The sequence below is a fragment of the Antennarius striatus genome, chromosome 13, assembly GCF_040054535.1.
Source record: "Antennarius striatus isolate MH-2024 chromosome 13, ASM4005453v1, whole genome shotgun sequence".
Taxonomy (NCBI): Eukaryota; Metazoa; Chordata; class Actinopteri; order Lophiiformes; family Antennariidae; genus Antennarius; species Antennarius striatus.
In genome coordinates, this window is record NC_090788.1 from 15013613 (window position 1) to 15033975 (window position 20363).

Here is a 20363-nt window from a genome sequence, read left to right on the forward strand (position 1 = left end):
AAAAGAGAACACTAGTGACCCAATAGTATCATACCAGAACACTAGTGAACCAATGAGTGGGGGTGTCGGAACACTATTGGACCCATAGTATTGCACCACAACAGGAATGGACCAATTGCGTTCAACCAGAACCAGTTTAACCAATGGGAGCACAGATTAACCTAATATTTTGGTTCCTTCCGTGAACAAACTAGAAATGCACTAAATAAACTCTTTCTAAAGAAGTTGTGTGTTGACTGACTCATTTTGTTGATTTTTACTATCTGTATCTCGGTTGAGCTCATATTGAAATGCTTTTACTCTTCAGTGTAGCGTCGACTATGCATTGCTCATGTTTAAAATTTAACGTGACTGAACACTGTGCCTCTGGTGTTATTAATATATAATTATATATACACAACTTTGGTTCTGTGTTGTTATGCCATCCAGGATATCTGCCTCCGAGATTTCTCCCACCACCTGGACACAAGAGGAATGAAGTTTCACTGTCTTCATGAAATTATAACTATATTCTGAGCAACTGTGCATTAAAAAAAGGAATTCCTTTTACTTCAGCTGTAAACTGGGAAAATAACATTTCGATTACCTGCTTATAGATGTGCCAATAGAAATGTTTTTGTTTTGGAAATGTGAAGTAATTACAATTCAGACAAGAAACATGACTTGTCCACTCCAAGTATCAGCATGCATGATGACAACAGTTGATCAGCTAATATGTAAACACTTAATCAGTTGTAGGTTGGTCACATCTTCTAGAGCACATCAGAAATCACTATTGAAGTTGAAGATATTAATTGCTTAGTTCAAACTTGTGGGCTGCATTAATTCTTGAGAAAATTTGCACATCCCATTTAACAGACTAAGCCACCACTAGATGGCATTTGTAGTTCATAGTTGGGATCCCATGTGCAGGTTTATTCTGGGAATAATTATCAGGCTCAAACATAACCTGCAGCAGTGACAGGAGAAAAATAAATAGTTTAATACTGAACTAGATCCAATAAATCAACAGACAATTTGTTTTTTTTGATAAACTCTTTTACTCCATCGTATGTGTCAGGGAAAACAACAGACATTCTTCCTCAAATGATCCTGTCAGGATGGGTGCTAAAGCTAGTTCCTTAGACACATGTGTAATCACAGAATACAACAAGATAAAGTGCAAAAGGCAATTATGAAAAAATACATATAACATTTAAAATCCAATGGTTTCACATTGCCAGAATAAACATTTTACTCATTTGTTCAGGAACAGTGTCATAGTCAATATGCTTTCCTAATAGTTTAAATCTCACAAGTCTCACAAGATGCCACTAATAAAGATAACTTAAAGTAATAATAAGAATAGTACTTTCATTAATTTTATTCTAGTGTTTTACATCAGTGTCCTGTAACATCGTAATGACATCAGTGGGTGCAAGGAGCAGGTTTCACAGTGTTGGTAAACCACACTGTCCCTTTCATATGCACCTCTATGGAGAAATCACATTTTCACTTTTGGCAGCCCGGTGCAAATGTAAACATACATGCAAATGTACATAAACATTTATATTTCACTTTCATAGTAATCCATACTGATACTTCGCTGGTACATCAGGTACGTTTGCCATATTTACAGGGGTTGAGACAGCACCACGCCGACTGTAGTTGTATATATTCCTCTTTTCCATTTGAGAGAGAATGAGTCAGTTCATCTTTAATTGTCCTTCTTTTTCTTCTTCTTTTCAGTTCCAGTTACATATCTCTTCACTTTTTTTTTCACTTACACATCTTCCTGTCAAAGTTCACTTGATTCTCTACTAAAATCCTAGAGCTGAACCTTCCGTGCTCCCCCTAGGTGGCCTTCTTTGACTCCCATGCCTGAAAAACATTAGAGAGCACAAAGTGAGTAGAAATGTTTCTGTCGGTTCTCATTTCTCCCACACAGAAACTCTTACCTTCGCCTTCTGCATGACATTCCCCTTGGAGGAGGCGTACAGAGATGGAGGACGTTTACGGAGCTCAGATGCTGAATTCACCGGCACAGTCTCGTTGTACACTTTCTCAACTTTACTGCCCTTTGCCTGTAAACACAAACACACAGACCAGAACAGCAAACATAAGCATAATCTACAAGAAAACTTCTGGGGATTTTTGGAGGTTATCAACTTTCTTGATAACCTCTATCGATCTATATCTATCGATATAGATCGATCGATACCCTTCATGAATCTGTGCTTGTAATAAAACTTTCTTGGAATGTTTCCTGTCAAAAAGCTTCCTGGAGGTTTGTATGAAGTTGCCAGGCAACCAGAAGATAATTCAGAAGGTAGCACTGAGTGTATAGACGTTAGATTAGTATGATGCTCTCATCAGTCTGTGCAATATCGCAAATAAGCATGTATCCAAAATGTCCAGCTTTTTGACCTGATGATGAAATCCAATAACAGCTCACATAGAAGCAACAAACTCACAGCATCAAACAAAATTCATTAGGAGTGTCTTTTGGTTCTAGATTTCATCTGGATAGTGTCTCTGCTGCAGCAGCCTACCTTGACACTGATCGTGGTGTCAGTGGGCGGACCCAGCGCTCCTCTAGCCAATGACTTCTTCAGGTTTTCCTTGACATCAGTCAGTCTGAGCTCAAGCTCCACCCTCTCCTCCTCTTTCTGTTTACACAACGTCTCCAGCTTGGCTAACCGCTGCTCCACAGCATGACCTACACACACACACATACACACACAGATATTTAGCAATGCTATGACACTGACTTGTAAACTATGCGTGTGATTTGTCTCTTCGTCTCTGACCTGTGACGCTCTTCATCATCTCCTTCACCTCCCTCTTCTCCCTACGGAGGGAAATCAAGGAGTTTCTGATTTCTTCCTTTTGCTTTTCGAGTTCCTCCTTCTTTTTCAGGTACCTCTTGGCATCCTCCTCTGCACGTGTCTTGCCATAGCGTGCGTACTGGTTTACACCTAACAGAATGCATGATGGGATACAAGTGGACAGAGTGATGTGGATGAAGATGAAGATTCACTTGTAACTTTGTCCAAACGTTTGACTTTAACTCCATATAAAATTTTCCATAATGAAAAACTTTGACATTTTAATGTCGGATGTCTCATATCTAACTATCTATTAAACCAGAGAGTGAGCTGCCTCCACCTTTTCTCTCATATGTTTTTTTAAGGAGACTCACTGGAGGCGTGTCTCTTAATGGCTGCCTGTTGCTCAGTTTTTTCAGAATCCCGGCTGGAGAAGGAGGCATGACGTCTGACATGTCCAGCTCCTCTTGCCACATCAGCATCCTGTCGGTTAAAAAAAAGTTTAAAAAGCATTCCCATGTGGAATTCCATCATTTATCTGCTGTTTAAACCTCAGGACCCACCTACAAATTCAAGTATATACTAAAGCAGAATAATAGAGGCAGAAGTGACAAAAATCTGCTACTGAGCATGATAGGAAGAAGAGAGGATCGGTGTTTTTGTTTGTGTCTGTCATTGGATCACATTGTGTTTCCTCACCTCAACACTCTCATAAACCTCGTCGTACGTTCTGGAGTCTGTTGAGGTGCTGCTGGAGGAGGTGGCAGTGGTGGTGGCCCATCTCAAAGGGAAAAGCAGACAGGCAGAGGTCATTTGAGGAAATAAAAACCCACTGAGAAGCAGAAACTCCAAATGAATACATGTGGAAACATGCAAATGCTGCAGGAAGTGACTCACTGGAAGGAGTTTCTGGCAGCGTGCCGTATGTCAGTGAGTGTATCCACATCGATGTAGTCGTAGTGCAGCTCTTCAGGGAGGGTGGCACTGCCGGTCTCCGCAAACAAAACACCCAGCCATCGGCCCAGATCCTCTGAGCAGCTAGCCTGATGGACACACATGTTTCCTTTCTGTTAGAAGTCAGGTGATGCTAATCTACTGTATATTAACTGTAAAACATGTCCTTGATTTTTATACCTCTAAAGACGCTAGTTCACTGCCTCCCTGACAGATTAGGAAGGAGAAGGGATGTTTGGGCCCGAGGCCCCCAGGAACCACTTCTGCACCTTTGAGTGGCACCACAGCGACCGGCTGCCGCTGATCGCTGTGGTCCTTCTGCAGGTACAAGCTTCCGTTTCGAATGACACACCAACGCTCCTTCCATGAGCCACTCAGGAACACACTGAGGTAGCCTTTGAAGACAAAGAAAAGAAATATGAAAGTGATTAAAGGTCTATGAACAGTTGGGTGATTTATACTCAAATAAGACTCAAAATATTACATTCATCTTTTCATTGCCTTGCTATAATGTTTATTGTTACTCATGTGTCAAGGTTTGATTTAATCTTCATCATTGTTTGTTTGGTGTTATGTTGCAGGACAAAATTCCTGTTTATATAAAGTGTATATATGTGAGTAATTTTAAAAAAAGAATTAATGATTTCAGAACCATAGAGGATAATTTCAGAGTAGTGGTGTTTATAACTACAAATCAAAAATTCTCTCAGACATTTAAATAAGCAGGACACAAGCTAATCAAGCAGCCCATCAAATTAGTATGTGTCCTCACCACAGCGTGGATTGTCCTGTTGACCAGACGATAAGGAATGTTCTCCGGGTAAAGGAGGTTTCCGCTTGGAGAAAGTGATGATCCGATTGATCTTCTTCCCTGCTGCTCGACTCATCGATTCCGTTAACTCTGAAAATGCTCCACGCTTCCCTCTGTCTGCAATCAAACAAACCTTCGTCAGAGGAGGCTGACAATGAAAATTATTGACATCATCCTCATTATCCTTATTTTCATCATCATAAATTAAATAAATGATGCGATATGTATTCAAGTGGAAAAGAATGAAAGAATTCAAGTGAGAGATATTCTTGTGAATACTGAGCATCCATCAGGTCAGGAGTTTTAGAATTTAAAGACAATACAGTCAAACTTCTGCGGTGCACTGGCGTCGTGCCCGGAGTGTCCCCTGCCTCACGCCCTATGCCGCTGTGGCGGATATAGCGTAGGTAATCTGAAGATGACTGACAGTCAAACCTCGGTTTTCAAACGCTTCTGTTCTCGACCAAATCGGTTTTTGACCAGAAAATCAGAGAATTTCACGTCTCTGAACTCGACCAAAATTCGGCTCTCGACCAAACCGAAAGAAGCCGAGCGTACCTGAACGCGACTCACTCGGGAGCCGAGCGAACTCGAATGCTCAGGATGCTTCCTCCGTAGCGCATTCGTGTTCAAAGTTCGATGGGATATCTTTTATTAAAATAAAACACAGCGTCTATTTCTAGCCTTTTTTATTTATGGTAAACAATATACAGTGCAGTTTATGGTGTAAAATAGTAAAAAAAAAACTGAGAAAAAGTTGTTTTTTGGACTTGGAACGGATTAAAATTATTTACATTGATTATAATGGGAAAAATAGTTTCGGATTTCGAACAACTCGCTTTTCGAACAGCCTTCTGGAACGGATTATGTTCAAAAACCGAGGGTTGACTGTATATTGTTGCAAGTCTTCTCAGAGAAATCTTGTATATACAGTGCCCTGCGAAAGTATTGGCCCCCCACAAGAACTTTTTGAAATTTTGCCACATTTCAGGCTTCAAACTTAAAGATAACAAACTGAAAATATTTTTCATGGATCAACAACATGTGAGACACAATCGTGTAGTGGAACCAAATTTATTCAACATTTTATATTGTGTTTACGAATAAAAAAACTGAAAAGTAGGATGTGCAAAAATATTGGCCCCCTGTTCTCTCAGCTCAGCTAACCGACTCAGAAGTTCTCTGATGACTTCTGAATGATCCAATGTCGACCTAGATGACAACAATAACAGAGTGCACCTGTGTGTCATTTGCTCTCACATTTGCACGTCCTACTTTTTAGTTTTTCATTTGTAAACACAATATTTAATGTTGAATAAATTTGGTTCCACTTCACGATTGTGTCTCACATGTTGTTGATTCTTGAAAAATATTTTCAGTTTTTAAGTTTGAAGCCTGAAATGTGGGAAAATGTCAACAAGTTTTTGGGGGGCCAATACTTTCGCAAGGCACCGTATTCAGCCTATGCCTAGAGTGTGTTTGTGTGTTTGCTGCCTAAACCAGGTGCAGCAATACTCTGTCCACCCAACTTCCTGTGATGTCATTGGGAGACAATCACAGGAAGCGCACAGGAAGGATGCCGTATCTGTTCTCGCCTCACTTCCTGTCTCTCTCTCTCTGGTGCCTCTTCATGTTCAGAGTCACTCGGTCAGTAAATATGTTGCAACAACACTGAAACAACACGAGTGTTTGACCTACATTCTGACCTGCCGTCATGGATTCCCACGTTTATTCTTACCGACTGTCAGGATGTATAAACAGACACACTAACACACACTTTGATCGGACTTTAAAGGGTGCGTACGTATATGTGTGTATGTTGTTTTTGCCCCTCAAAGTCAGGACATTTTAATGTGAATGTCAGTTTTGGATTCTCGGTATGCCAAAGAAAGTATTTCCATGAAAATATCATAACCTGCTGCCTTTATATGAATCTCTCTTTTAAATCACTAATCAAAAAATTTAGAAATGTTCTCAGTAATTTTAAGTAATCCATCTATCTATCCACCCACCCATCCATCCATCCATATTGTAATTATAATTGCTTATCCTTGTAGGGTCATGAATGCCTGGATCCTATCCCAGCTGACATTGGGTGAGACAGGTTACACCCTGGACAGATCACCAGTTCAACAGAGCCAACATCCTCACAGTCCAACAAGCATTAACACACACATTTACATCATAAATATAAATTATAGTGACCAGAGCTAAATCTCACCACAGATGGGTTTGGTTACTGGTGCTACACAACAATTAAAAACAGTCAAAAAATATAACCAGATGAAAACTGTTCACACAGGAATGTAAACTTACTCAGCGAGTCAATGGTGTCCCGTCCGGGTCCCTGTACAAAGGGCTGGCTCTCTGCTGTTGGCCCGCTGTCTGAGTCTGATGCCTGCCGATCACACTGCAGCACCTGTTAAGGGGATGAGAGGAATGTTTCATTTCAACACATCTCTTTATCCTCATCCTCATTTGGCTCCCCTGACAACAACCACACTATCTTCGTTCTTGACGGCATCGCTGACATTGAACGCCATCGTCTCATATCTCAGGTTGTATACAACATTTACAGTCCGAACAGCGCAAATATGTTATCATAAATCTGGAGGATGGTTTGTTGTTTTTCTATTGATTCTGTGAAGATGGTTTGGTCATCTGCATATAGACACTCCAATATTCTTCTCTGGCCTCTCGGTCTAGGAGTTCTCTTGGTGATACCTCATTAGAAATACCGTACTTGATCTTGAAACCTGCACCTGGATATACCTCCACTTTGTGCTTAGTAATTCTAAGGTTCATGTAAATATTGAAAAGAGTTGGAGACTCCAAAGCACCTTATCTACATCTGACTTGGAAGCCAAACAGCTTGGTGGGACCTTTGCACAAGCATTAGTATATGGAGCTCTGAGAACACTCAACACTTCAGTCCTTCAACCAACCACAACTATGTTTGCAGCAATGACACTCAGGTTTGTTGAATTGTTGTTACAGTTGTTCTGCCAACATGAGCTGCCACACCAATCCGACTCAGCTTCTTCCCTCTGCAGCTTTGTGTCAAATGTTTCTTGAGGTTATGACGTTATTCTAAAACTATCCAGCTCAGCAACCTCAGTATCACTTCACTCTGTTTTTATTAGAAACCACAAGCAGAGTGTGGAGTTTCACAGACAAAGATTGCTATGTAAAAGCTAGAGTATAGATTACAAATGAAATCCACTTCAATAAATAATGAAATAATACATAAGCACACAGACATGATGACAGAGAACTAGGAGCTGCTATGTTTTTTCTCACCTGTCTAAAATGCCCAAAGAAAATGCATTAGATTAAATAACAAGCGACATGCTCACACCTTATCAAGTTCCAACTTCCTCTTTATCATGGGAGATGTGGACTCATCCAGTCTTTCCTGACTGCCAACATCTTGAACAACCTGGTTACAAAAAAAAACACCTTAATTTTTAAACAACCTTATGCTTTGCCCTCGGCAACATTCCTTTTTTTTTTTTTAACTTTTGTTCGTCTAAGCAGCGTTGCTCTAAAGCAGTGAATAAGAGTACCTTGAGCCATCGCTGGGCCTGCTCTTTGCTCTGAACAGCCAGGACGAGAGCTTCACCTCCAGACATTGAGAAACGCAACTCATGTCTCTTTTTGCGGCCTTCCTTTGGGACATAGATGACGTTGCACAGATTCAGCAGGAGCTCCGTGTGGGGGGTGCTCTCTTTGATGCTCTTAAAACACTGCAGAAGAGAAACTTTCTGGGGTTAAAGGTTTTATCAATTAATATATACAGTACAAACTAATGAGGCGGTCTGTTTACCTGAAGTTTATTGTCTCGGACAACAACTAGCTGTTTAGCCCACTGGCCAAAGCGCTTCTTTCTCAGGAGGAAAGCACAGATGCGACAGTTTCCAACTGGTCCATTTGGGTTATCCTCAGCCGTCCATCTCTGGGGCTGGTCCTGCCCCTTGGCTTCCTCGTCTTCCTCTTCTTCATACGACTCATATGAACTGCTTAAAGCATCTGAGTCGTTGTCTGAGCATCAAGAATAGTAACAGTATTTGATTTAACAACAATCTCTGGTTCTGTTCATATATACAGTATATCAGAAAATGTCTTTACAGTACATTTTAAGTGACTCACAAGAGTTCTTGGGGGGTCCGTTAATCCTGGTGGTGGGGTAGTTATTCTCTGCGTCTTCATAGTAGGCATCTTCCACCGAGTTCCTGGAAGCTACAGGAGAGAAGCAGAAGAGATGAGATGAGGTAAAAGATACCAGAAGAACCTTTAATAATTCATTGTTTTGTAATTATTCATGAAGGTGAAAATCTGTATTTTAGAGTGTGTACAGAACTGTTTATATTAGTGGTAAAGTACTGAGGGGACGATCCAGGATCAAGAGGAACAGCCTCTTCATAGTAGTCATCAGGAAGTGGGGTGGTTGGTAGAGGAGGTGGGGTGTCTGTCGGCGTCTTGAGGAGAAAGTCATGCCAAAGTTTAAGCACAAGAAAAGCTGACAGGATTGAGAGGCAGACGCCGCACGACACTTACAGATTTGTTAGGATGAGTCTTCTCCTCTTCCTCTTTGTGTTCTTTCTGCTCCACTGGAGATGCACTGAGCATGTGCAGATCACAGTCTGGTAAGGCAACAGAGCACAGATTTTACACGCTGTTTTTTATTTTACAATCCATTTATTAGATGCTATGTAAAGGAAACTAATATAAATAATGATATTTCTAAGACTTTCTAGTGATGAGGTGGTTTGATGGAGTTTTGAAGGTTTTCTCACCAAAATCATCAAACAGAGACTCAACAAAGCTGGTGCCATTGCCATAGAGACAGCTGTTCATGTAGACATCAGATCCATTGACTGTAGAAGAGACCGTTTGGTGTTGAGCAACAGGAGGCAAGCAAGTTCTCAGTGAATATCAACACTCCAACAAAAAACAGCAAGGGACAGTAAACCAGTGCATGTAAATCCCACCCAGAACAACAAAACTACCTTAAGTTATAAATAAAACGGGACGTTTAAACCAAACCTCCTAAGCTTTGTGAAAATTCTTAAGAATCAGTGTGAGAAATAAATCTCCAAATATTTTGATGTCATGAGCAGATTTGATGGGGACTGATATAATGTGCTGTGAATGAGATGTTTCTGTCAGAATGTCTTGTTTTTCTCCTTTCCATGACCTCTTCTCATCATCTTCTTCAACTTACCATTGCATTATCCTCTTACCTTAATCCCTTCATCCTCTCCGACATCCTGTGTTCTCACAGATAAACACGCTTCCTCTGTAAACACCTCAGTAGCATTTCTTGTCTGTGTCTTTTTAACTTTTGTATTGTCCTTTCTGCTGTCTATTAGATTGTGAAACAATTTGTTTTCTGAGACCAGAATGAAGTTGAAGCAGAAGTCAGATTCAACAAAGACTGCAATTGATGGTATGCTTGTAACTAAAATTACCGTATAACATGTGGTGACTGTCTCATGACTGGAAGACTGCACCATGAAATAAAGATGAAGAAAGTAACGTCATGTCTTTTATTAAATTAACCTTGAACAAATTACTTAACTCACAAATGCTTCAGCTGAACTTCTGCAAATGTCAAGCTGTCAAATGGATGTACGACTGATATACACGGAATAACAACTTCAAATTTCAGATTTCAAACTTAGATTAAGAAGTCACCCTTGTCATCTATGAAATAACTCATTTACATTTCCCTTTTAGTTTTTCACTCTCGACAAGCAGTAGTGTTGCTGTGCTGCACAAGTAGAAAATTGTGTGCATTGAGACAAAATATTAGCATTAACAATAATGTCTAAATGGAGGTGTCACATCACTGCATCTAATGATGGTAAAGAAGACCAGAGAGACCTCCACCTGAGGGTTCATTCTGTACCTGATGACTGCAGCGAGCCTAAGATGTTACGTACGGATGCCATCTTGTCAGCGGTGGCGGGACTGACCATCTCATGGTCCAGCATCTTCAGCAGAGAGCCTAACTCGTTCACAAGTCGCTCCATCACCACTGAAAATAACACAAAGGAAAATATTGAGGTCTGTGCAGTCAGGAAGTGGCGGACTGTGCATTCTACACCTAGGCCTTCAGTGAGGTCCTACTTTGTCAAACTTACATACCGGGTCTCGGGCGCACAGAATGTTTGACTTTTTTTTTTTTTAACTGATTTTCAGTATATAGATGTTTTACTTTGAAAAGCGACTTATGTGCAAAATGACGCACAGACAAATACCTGCGTTTGTGGCTCTTGACAGGTGTTAGTCACGTGACAAATTACTAGCCGTTAACCCCAAAATTAAGCCCACAAGAAAAAATTAGTAAAAAAAAAAAAAATCTTTGGGGAGACTCTTTGGAAAGGGGAAAAGGCCGAGACAGAAGAGCCTACGGCTTCCAAGAACACAAAATCTGCATTTAAAAGATAACATGAGGAGTCCTACTTACAATACGGCTTTATTCCAACAGGTGAGTCTCCTGCGCTGTGTGTAACATGTGGCAACAAGCTAACAAATGAGTCAATGAAGCCTTCAACACTGCTGGACATCAAAGCATTAAAGCGTTAAAAGACAAAAGCTTTGAAGTTTTTTGAAAGAAAACAACAACAACAACAACGTGGCAAAGCAGCTACTGATGGCCACCATCAACAAACGTGAGCGAACTGAGAGCGTCTAACTTTGTGACGAGTCGTACTGCCAATGTAAACCGGTGGTTATCTAGCAAGCCTGTGGACACTGTCTCTTTAAGAGTCACGACAGTAAAGCCCTGCTTTACGGCTGAGTAGTGGCGATCTCAGAGCGGGAGAATCCGCGGGTTGCACTTGATTAATACTGAGACGGAACAAGACATGGCGAAGCTATAGCCGGTCTATACTGGCCGTCTGTCACGTCAAGTCACCACTTATACTTCTTCCTGCTAGGTGAGCCCATCCATTGATGTTATGTGATTGTGCTTCTGGTGTAAAAAGAGTTTCCTGCTGTATTGGTAAATATAAATGCATTTTTTTTATGCTAGATGCTAATCGCGAGCTAACCGCTAATTTCTAGCTGAGCACTAACAACCAGCAGACTTGGAAACGAGTCACTGTAATGATTATTAGTGTATGTGTGTTTAATGTTGAAAACATTATACGGAGTTTTCCTTAGCTGGGGTTGTTTTTGGGGGTTTTTTTTTGGATTAAGAATTTCTAAATTGTGGAGAATTTGTGGAGAGGATTAACTGTTCATTACCAAAGAATAAAAGGGACTGATTCATTTTGATATACCCTGCAAAAGACTGGTTGAAAGGAGATATTTCACAATGTTTTGAATTTTCATTTTATATTGTAATTGATGAGAATTTATTTTATTTTAATATACCTGTATTACATCTTAAGTTTATAAATGACAAAAAGATTTTTCATTTTACGGGACTGGGTCAGCATACTACTAACAGACCTAAAATAAATTCCCGCTGAGTACCGTTGGATTTGGTCTCATCCTTGTTGTTATTGAAGGAGGGACAAACTGATATTTGGTTACACCAAGAAACCTTGAACTGTTGGTGAAGAATCGATGCTGCCCGCCACTAAGTCTCCCTGCGATGAAAACCGCTGTGACGTCTGGTGTGTGTGACCCGTGTCTACATGTACACACAGAATGAACGGAGATAAAAACCGACTATTTTCTTACGTATAACAGCTCCACGTCAAAGACGGGTTGATAAACATGCTTGACAGTTGGATATTTGTTCGTCTGTTTCTTTGAGTCATAAAGTTTATATATTCATTCATTCATGTTCCTTGTTGATGCTAGTTCTGGGTCAGACCGGGATGCGCTGCCTGCTAGTGGGAGATCTCTGATGGAGGTCATCCTCCAGGAGGAACTGCGTGAATTTCCACATGTCCTGGTCTCGAAATGTGTTGATCAACGCACTTGTGAACTACGTGTGAATATGGCCTGATTCAGGTAGTGGTTTGGTTTGTGCCGTGAGTTTTGACAGCGATGTAAAGCGAGTGTTTTCTAAAGCAGGGGGAATATTGTTAAAAAAAGAAAAGAAAAAGAAATCACCTGAGGCCTGCTACAGTGGACAAAAATGTTGTTTTTAAATAAAAACCAATGATATGACCAAGCATAATCACTGACTATACCTAAACGTTACAAAAGCACAATCATTGTCCATACCCCAACCCCAACCACCCTTCCCTCACTGCACAAGTTTACTGTATTCTTATTTTCGTCATGTCCAAATGATCATTTTCCATTTTGTGTGTGTGTGTGTGTGTGTGTGTAAGCATTTGGAGTTAAAAGTAATTTTCCTACGGGAATATTAATATTTGCTTTTTTATGTTTTATAAACACACACTTTTCACTCATTTCTGAGTGAAACTAGCTGGCTAGCATGAACAGTCTGTCCAGCTATGGTTTCCGTTTGGAATGGGCCAATCGATGTAGTATCCAAAATGCATTTAACAAAAATAGTCAAGTTACTACATACAGTTCTGTTCATGTCATCAGCTAACAGAACCAACATTTCTCTAAAATTTCTTTTCCACTTGTTCTTTTGACAGGTGCCTTTTCCTTTAACGTTAGATTCTTTCCCAATCTCACGATTAGCAGGCAAACCTCTACGTCTTCGCAACATATATATATATATGTAGAAATAAATTTAAGGAAAATGCATTAAAATATAATTAACTTTTATTGTAAATATGATTTTTGGTTATGTTGGGCCAGCAGAGAAGGCTTTTGTGGCCCTGATGGTCCACTGGTAGGGTGACAGTGAATCATTTCTTGGCACCAAAGTTTTCACAATGGAAAAGTTCAACATGGTTCAGATTCCTGATCAATTTAACACATGCATGTAAGACCATACGGGCACGTGTGGGCTAAACCCAGCAGTTCGTGAGGAGCATGAAATCATTTGGGAGCACAGCTCGCCTTCTGTTGTAACAGCTGATGGGGTGGAGAATATTTTCATTTGTACAATTTAAAACTCGTTATTACCTCTGTTTAGGTAGGGTGTTGCACCATGACAGCTCTGCTCCAACTTTCTTTGAAAAATAATTGGTTTCACATTCAACACCAGTGTGGGTGTGTGTGTGTGTTTTATTGACCTTGACATTGTTTCAAAAGCTATGCCACACATACATCCTGCTGACACAGTGGAGGAGGAGAACGGGCAAGACAGTGGAAAGGAAGTGAGGAGGAGGAGACAGGAAGCTTCCTTCCATCAAGGAAATGGAGCCAAAGTAAAATAGAATTGAGTACAAAACCGCCCATCATGCTGTGTTAACTCATTCACCAAATCATTCATTCACAGGTCTGAGAGGCACATGCTGGATATGAAAGATGTTGGATATCCAGGATCATCAGACACCCTTTAACTACATAATGAAAAATCCTGCTGTTAAAAAGGTGGAGCGATCATTCTATGTTGAAACTGCTAACCCTGGGTGTGAGATTTTATGAGCAACATGATCTTTAAGTGTTCTTTCATCTACCCTGTAATAAATGTACATAGTTTGAGCAAACCAGTATGAGTCATTTTTGGCATTAAAATTGTAACATTTCACAAAAACCCACTGTATTCCCCCTTCATAAAGCTCCATGTGAAATGAAAATGAAAAGCTTTCTGAGGAAACTCAGGTATCATGTTTCATTTCATCATCATTCTAAAGTGACACAAAATCAATATGAAGCATGACATGGCAGCAGATAAATATGGACGAAACTAAAACAAATACAAATGAATGGACACAAGGGTTAAATGAAAAACTTCTCTCACACAGGGACGACACAGAGGGAGAAAAGCCCTCACTCTCCCACACACTGGCACCACCCACCCCCCTTTTCTGACAATACTCCATTGTCTCCACAATGTCCAAAATTAGATGACCACATTGCTGCGCGAAAGACCGGCGCAAACAACACAATGTCTGAAAGTCCAACAAAAAGCAAAACAGGAACAAACACAGTGTCAGAGGGGTGTGGTACGATGCAGCTGCATTGTCTCTTTCTGGGTTAATGGACATATCTCCAGCAGCTCTGCGTGTGTGTGTCAGCCAGCAGCTGTGGTTTCCTGTCTTAGCTGTGGACAGCAGCTTCTCTCTGCTCTCTCCTGATCTTGATTCTCCATCCTACTGAGTTTCACCTCCTCTTACACCTCCTCCAGCATTTCCCTTTTCATTCCTCTGATTCTCTCCATCCTGTTGTTTGTCATTCCGTCCCAATAGCCCAATCCTCCACTATATCTACAGGGTTACTCGCCATTAATGCGTTCCAGGAACCACTCGCGAATAACGAATTCCGCGATTTCGCGACAAACTATGTTATTATTTACGGTACTTTAAATATGAACCCTCCCCATACTCAGATTACCTTTTCCCACAGTCTTTTCGACTGTTTAAAGCACTTTTGTCTCAAGGAAGTCAGAGAGTCACGGAACGTAGCGTACTTCTGGATGCCGTAAGCCAAGAGAATGTACGTACGGGATTGTGATTGACTACTAAAAATCTGCTATGAGTTGAAGTCACGACTGTTGATGCGTGAGGGCGCACTGTCTATTTTCTATTGTCATCAGCTGACGGTCACATTAAAGTGGTGGATTTCAAACTAGATTCAATTCAGCCTCTGTGAGAAATAATAGGGATGTTTTATGTTTCTTGAAGTCTAACTTTAGAAATGGGATTCCATCCAATCATGTGCTGTATGTCTATTACTCGCTCTCATTCAATTTTGTTTGTGTGTGTGTCTCTGTCTGTCTCTGGGGAAACTCAAGGGTTCAGAGGCCAGGAATCAGCTGTTCTGAAGGCTTGTGGTTGGTCTCACCCACAGAAGGATCTTTGTAACCCACCCCCCCATTCCACACATACACATATTTTCCCTTTGACTGTTTTCGCGGATGGTTGGCGGGTAGCATGCATGAAACCACACACAAACTTGCATCTTCACAGACATCATCCTACACGGGGCAAACATACGGTGACAAGACCACTTTTTAAAATACATGTTTTTGTGTGTCTCTGCAGACGGGGCCGCCCGAACGAGGTCGGTCATGAGACCAGAGCCACGCGACTCTCATCTGAAGTGATGTGGTGTTTGGTCGCTGCTCAGAACAAAATAAGTTCACAGATGCTGCTGTTTTCCTCAGTAGTGTTTACAGGAGGCAGGGTGATAAAAAAAATACATTTTCCTTTCTAACCTGAGGCCGTCACTTCCTTCAGTCATGACAATTCCTTTTTTACTTAAATAATTGCTGGTTGTTTCACACATTCATGTGATTATGTACAACAGGAAGCTCCAAGGTCTATGTCTATGTGACACAAACATACTATTTTCCTTCCTCTTAAATTTTAAGAGAATTTCAACCGTTCAAGTGTATGAAGCTGCGTGTCCGCTCTGCAGCAGGCGTCCTCTTCCTGCCTCCCCCACACTCCCAGAGGCTGAGGTCCCTCCAGATCCCACATTCTGCCTTCCACTCCTTTCTGTTTCTCCCGCCTTCCTCTCTGATCTGTTCCTTTTAACTTTTCGCCCTCGCCTGCCTCTCTCCATTTCTCCTCCAGACACCCATCCTCTTCAGACTGAGGTCAGAGTTCAAAGCTTGGTGGCTTGGAGACAAAAGTCTACTTCAGAGATTCTGCATCCAGTAATTCATATTTTCGTGACAACAACATGGTGTCACTGCTCGCCTGAGGTTAGCCTTCAGTCAGACTCTTTAAAAAGTTCCCTCTGCAACAAATTTGGCAACAGCTTTAAAAACAACCAGCTGGGGAAGAACTTGTGGATTTCTATGTTTTTCACATTCTTTCAGTATCTTATCTCTCTCACATAGTAAAGGATGAGCGGGTGCAGAAAACAGAGGAGCGTGATGCAGCAGTAGTTTAAATGTCTGAAGTGAAGGCTCAGTAATGTAATATCCTAAAGTAGATTTGTAAGTCAGTCACTGCACTTAAGTGCAACGTTGTGGTACTTTACAATAGCATTTGCATCCCCAACACCCTCACATTGTCACTCCATTGTATTCTGGTGGCATCTATCGTACGATTGGCTCTAATCATTTTATCTGACAACTCCACAGGTTTCATGCTGGATCAGAGCCAGAGTAATGCAATTCTAAATTGGGTTGCAATCAGACAAAAGTACCACTGGAACGTAGGTTTGGCTTTCTCCAAAAGTTAACAGAGTCTGCAAATTCTTACAAGTTTGATAACTAGTATTTTGTTGGCTTGATCTGGGGGAAAAAAAGACAAATATGTTGATTAGAGAACCAAGTGAGTTGTTCAATTATTGTGATTTGGTAAAATAAAAAATAAAAAACTCTTTGTCTCTACAGATTTTACACAGATTTTAGTCTTCTTTAAAAAAGTAATACACATTCCCAAAATTATTTTTCTCTGCTGCTGCATTAGGTAATATAGTCAATATTATGATGTAATTAGATTGTGTCATGTGAAAGTGGTGGACTATACCAAAACCACTAAGGATAAACACCAATGTCTGAAACTATGTCTTTTTGAACAGTTTAAAGTTCACATTTTGGGAAGAAAAAAAACCCTTAGATTCCTTGCCAAGAGTCAAATGAAAATTTTTTATTCCTGAAGGCGTCTATAAAGTTGGAGCATAAGGAGCATTAGCATAGCATAAAGACCAGAAATGAGGGCAGGGTTATGTTAAATCTCCCAGCTCTATGAAACCGATCTGCATTCCTGCACCTCTAAACATAATCCATACACAACCCTGAATAAAAGAGCTCTGACTTGTCGCTTTACCACATTTAATTCTCTGGTTGAACTTCTATTCTAATTAAGAAAACCACAATGTTACAGGAACCTGTCAACAGATCACAGACGACAGAATCCCAAACAGTTAAATGGTTTACAAAGCTGAAGTAATTTCAATAAATATAACATAAATAATTGGGGAAAAAAAACTTGCAGCAGTTTTTCACTGCTAAAGAAAATGGACTGCCGTGGTATGTTTTTGGGGAGGTGTTGGGGTATCAGTGGAGGATCACTGTGTGAGGAAAGGGAAGGGGAAATGTAAGAACTCCACGAGGGAGGTCAAGGACAGCTGTTGAGGAACGATCTGGTGTGACAGTACGTGTGTGTGTCCCAGTTTGTTGCAGCAGTTGTGCTACTGGAACAGAGTGTCGTTATCAATAACTCCTGTTGTGTCCAATGTGAGATCATTTCCCTCTACAGAGCGCAGCTGCAGACAAATGACAACTGATCTACTGGGCCCAGTTTCACAGGCGTCTCAGCTCATAGAGAATTCAAACGATAACCTAAATGACGGCTGGTGATTGACAGATTCAGGTATTCTGCATGACTCCCCAGATGCCAGACTGAAATGCTGACATTGAACATTTCTGTAAATCCAGATATGTTTGACATTCTTGTCGTGAGGTGACAGCGGTGACAGACAACCGAGGCCAGCAGCTCTTTGTGTCAACAACAGCAGGATGTTTCCCAGACATAAGCCAATAGTAGAGGCATTATAATTCTAACACTCCTAACAAAACCAAGTTTAAAGGCTTAAAAATCATCTTCCGCTAACCTTAACTAAACGTTTTCCGACTATTAACCCAACCTGACTTCAAGCATGGCATTGATATTGAATAAACATAAAAAAGACAAAATTTAGAACTTTCCACTTACAAAAGGTTAAGTTTCAGCTCATCCATCGCTTTGCAGAAACATCTGGATGTTTACTCTGGTGATTAGTTGGGTTGGTTGGAAACTTAAATACATCAGCCACTATTCATTTTATTAGTAACACCTGCTCTCATACATAAACAGATGTTTTATTATAGCCTATTCTACCACAGTCTGGGAGTCATGCTGCACCGGTACTGCACCACTGAATGGACTCATTAACACACCATAAATATCTTTAAATGATAATGATGAGATCTGACTCATTACTGTCCATTAAAAGAAAGTGGATCCTTCTTCTCAGGCTGTGCACAACATCAGTAGTTTTGTCTGCTGGAGGAGGTTCTGGTTTCACTGCTGTCGGTTTGTTTGTTTGTCTCCCAGCAGGAAGAACAAAAAAACAACAACTTGACTTGACTTTCATGACCCTCAGTGAACACAGGGTAGAATCTATTGCATTTTTTGGTAAATATCAAGACTTTGGGCTATTCTCACCATTTCCTGCTACTGTGTATAAACTTCCTGATGCAGTTTGATCAAACTTGGTAGAAGGAATGAGGAACTCATTAAAGTTTGAAGGGGATCCTGATTAAAGGGACTGATCCAGTACTTTTTAGAATATGTACCATCTCCATGCTTTCTCTCAGAGCAATAGTTGGTCCTTGGCAGATTAAGCTCTTATAGTTTCCGCAGTACCTCCTTTTTAAAATGTGAAATTCTCTTTTATATTTATAGAAAGTGATTACTTTTTTTTTAACGTCACAATCATCCCAATTGACAAAAAGATGCGTGACTGACTTTCCTTCCTCTGCCAGATTTGAACCTGAAGTGCTTGTTTCCTCGACACAGTGACTTGTGGTCCTGGTTCGTCAGGTTTTCAGTTTGGACCTCAGCCCCGTCACCTTTGTCGTAATTGTTGCCTGAAGGCTCCGCAATTAGAGCGGACATCGCGCTGCGGGAGCGGCCGAGGCTGCGGCAGCCTCACCTCTAACAGGGACGTTGTGTGTTGGCATCAGATTGCATCACCTCCACCTGAGCGGGGATTCCTGCTGCAGGCGCGCTGCGTGAGTGACGTCACCCTCTTTACTCCAGCGGTAAAGCAGGACACACACACACACACACACACACACACACAGAGGAAAAAGTGACTGATGGCTTTGCCCTTCAAATTAAAATTAAAATAAATTAAACCGCGGTCGTGCAACACGGAGCAGATCTAACTATGTGAAACTTCTCTTTTCTTGTGGTGAGTTTCAAACCACAACTTTGCGTGTCTCTGTTCTGAGTACGTGTACCGACCCAGTTCTCTCCTCACAAGTTGTAAATGCCTTCTTTTCAAACTTGGAGTGGGGAGGAAAGCCAGCCAACCCACCAGTGGAATAATGACGACAGACTGGAACTCACCGCTTTGGCGTTGGTAGTCCATGTCTGTGGAGGTGACTTCTGAGCAGAGGAACCACCCGTGAACGACGGTTCACGTGTGGACGGCGGGGATCGGTGAGTCTCCGGTGCGAGGAACTGACTCAGAACGGCGGCTTCGGTTTATAGTGGGAGTCCTCAGCCAATGGTTCATTACACGGAGCTCCACTGGGTCCTAACGCCGGTCCTGTGTCACCACTGTACTGTGGTGTGGGTCACCACTGTACTGTGGTGTGGATCACTACTGTACTGTGTTGTGGATCACTACTGTACTGTGTTGTGGATCACTACTGTACTGTGGTGTGGGTCACCACTGTACTGTGGTGTGGGTCACTACTGTACTGTGGTGTGGGTCACCAGTGTACTGTGGTGTGGATCACTACTGTACTGTGGTGTGGATCACTACTGTACTGTGGTGTGGGTCACTACTGTACTGTGGTGTGGGTCACTACTGTACTGTGGTGTGGATCACCACTGTACTGTGGTGTGGGTCACTACTGTACTGTGGTGTGGGTCACTACTGTACTGTGGTGTGGGTCACCACTGTACTGTGGTGTGGGTCACTACTGTACTGTGGTGTGGATCACTACTGTACTGTGGTGTGGATCACCACTGTACTGTGGTGTGGATCACCACTGTACTGTGGTGTGGGTCACTACTGTACTGTGGTGTGGGTCACCACTGTACTGTGGTGTGGGTCACTACTGTACTGTG

General features: G+C 41.4%; 1 protein-coding gene across 2 annotated transcripts; it reads right to left on the bottom strand.

Moving 5' to 3' along the window:
* Nucleotides 1–1028: 1028 nt before the first annotated feature.
* Nucleotides 1029–19764, bottom strand: LOC137606264 (actin filament-associated protein 1-like 1). Of its 2 annotated transcripts, none has more exons than XM_068331443.1 (19): nt 19635–19764; nt 10484–10612; nt 9369–9449; nt 9130–9215; nt 8933–9050; nt 8722–8811; nt 8399–8613; nt 8139–8318; nt 7931–8011; nt 6889–6991; nt 4534–4689; nt 3942–4156; nt 3705–3850; nt 3507–3588; nt 3182–3290; nt 2790–2957; nt 2532–2698; nt 1938–2063; nt 1029–1860 (listed from the first exon to the last, which is right to left on the bottom strand). In XM_068331443.1, the coding sequence occupies exons 1-19, from the start codon at nt 19654–19656 to the stop codon at nt 1834–1836; spliced, it is 2301 nt and encodes a 766-aa protein (XP_068187544.1). In that variant the 5' UTR covers nt 19657–19764; the 3' UTR covers nt 1029–1833. The 2 variants fall into 2 exon arrangements, with proteins under 2 accessions (XP_068187544.1, XP_068187543.1); XM_068331442.1 differs by lacking the exon at nt 19635–19764 and adding an exon at nt 19216–19258.
* Nucleotides 19765–20363: the final 599 nt, after the last annotated feature.

Bases quoted from the DNA above. Each gene is read 5' to 3' on its own strand.
- LOC137606264 (XM_068331442.1), bottom strand. From the start codon at position 19,243: ATGCCAACACACAACGTCCCTGTTAGAG. The intron at 10,613-19,215 runs GTGAGGCTGCCG...TGTTATTTTCAG, and splicing joins ACACAACGTCCCTGTTAGAG to TGGTGATGGAGCGACTTGTG. The intron at 8,012-8,138 runs GTACTCTTATTC...TTTTGTAACCAG, and splicing joins AGGCCCAGCGATGGCTCAAG to GTTGTTCAAGATGTTGGCAG.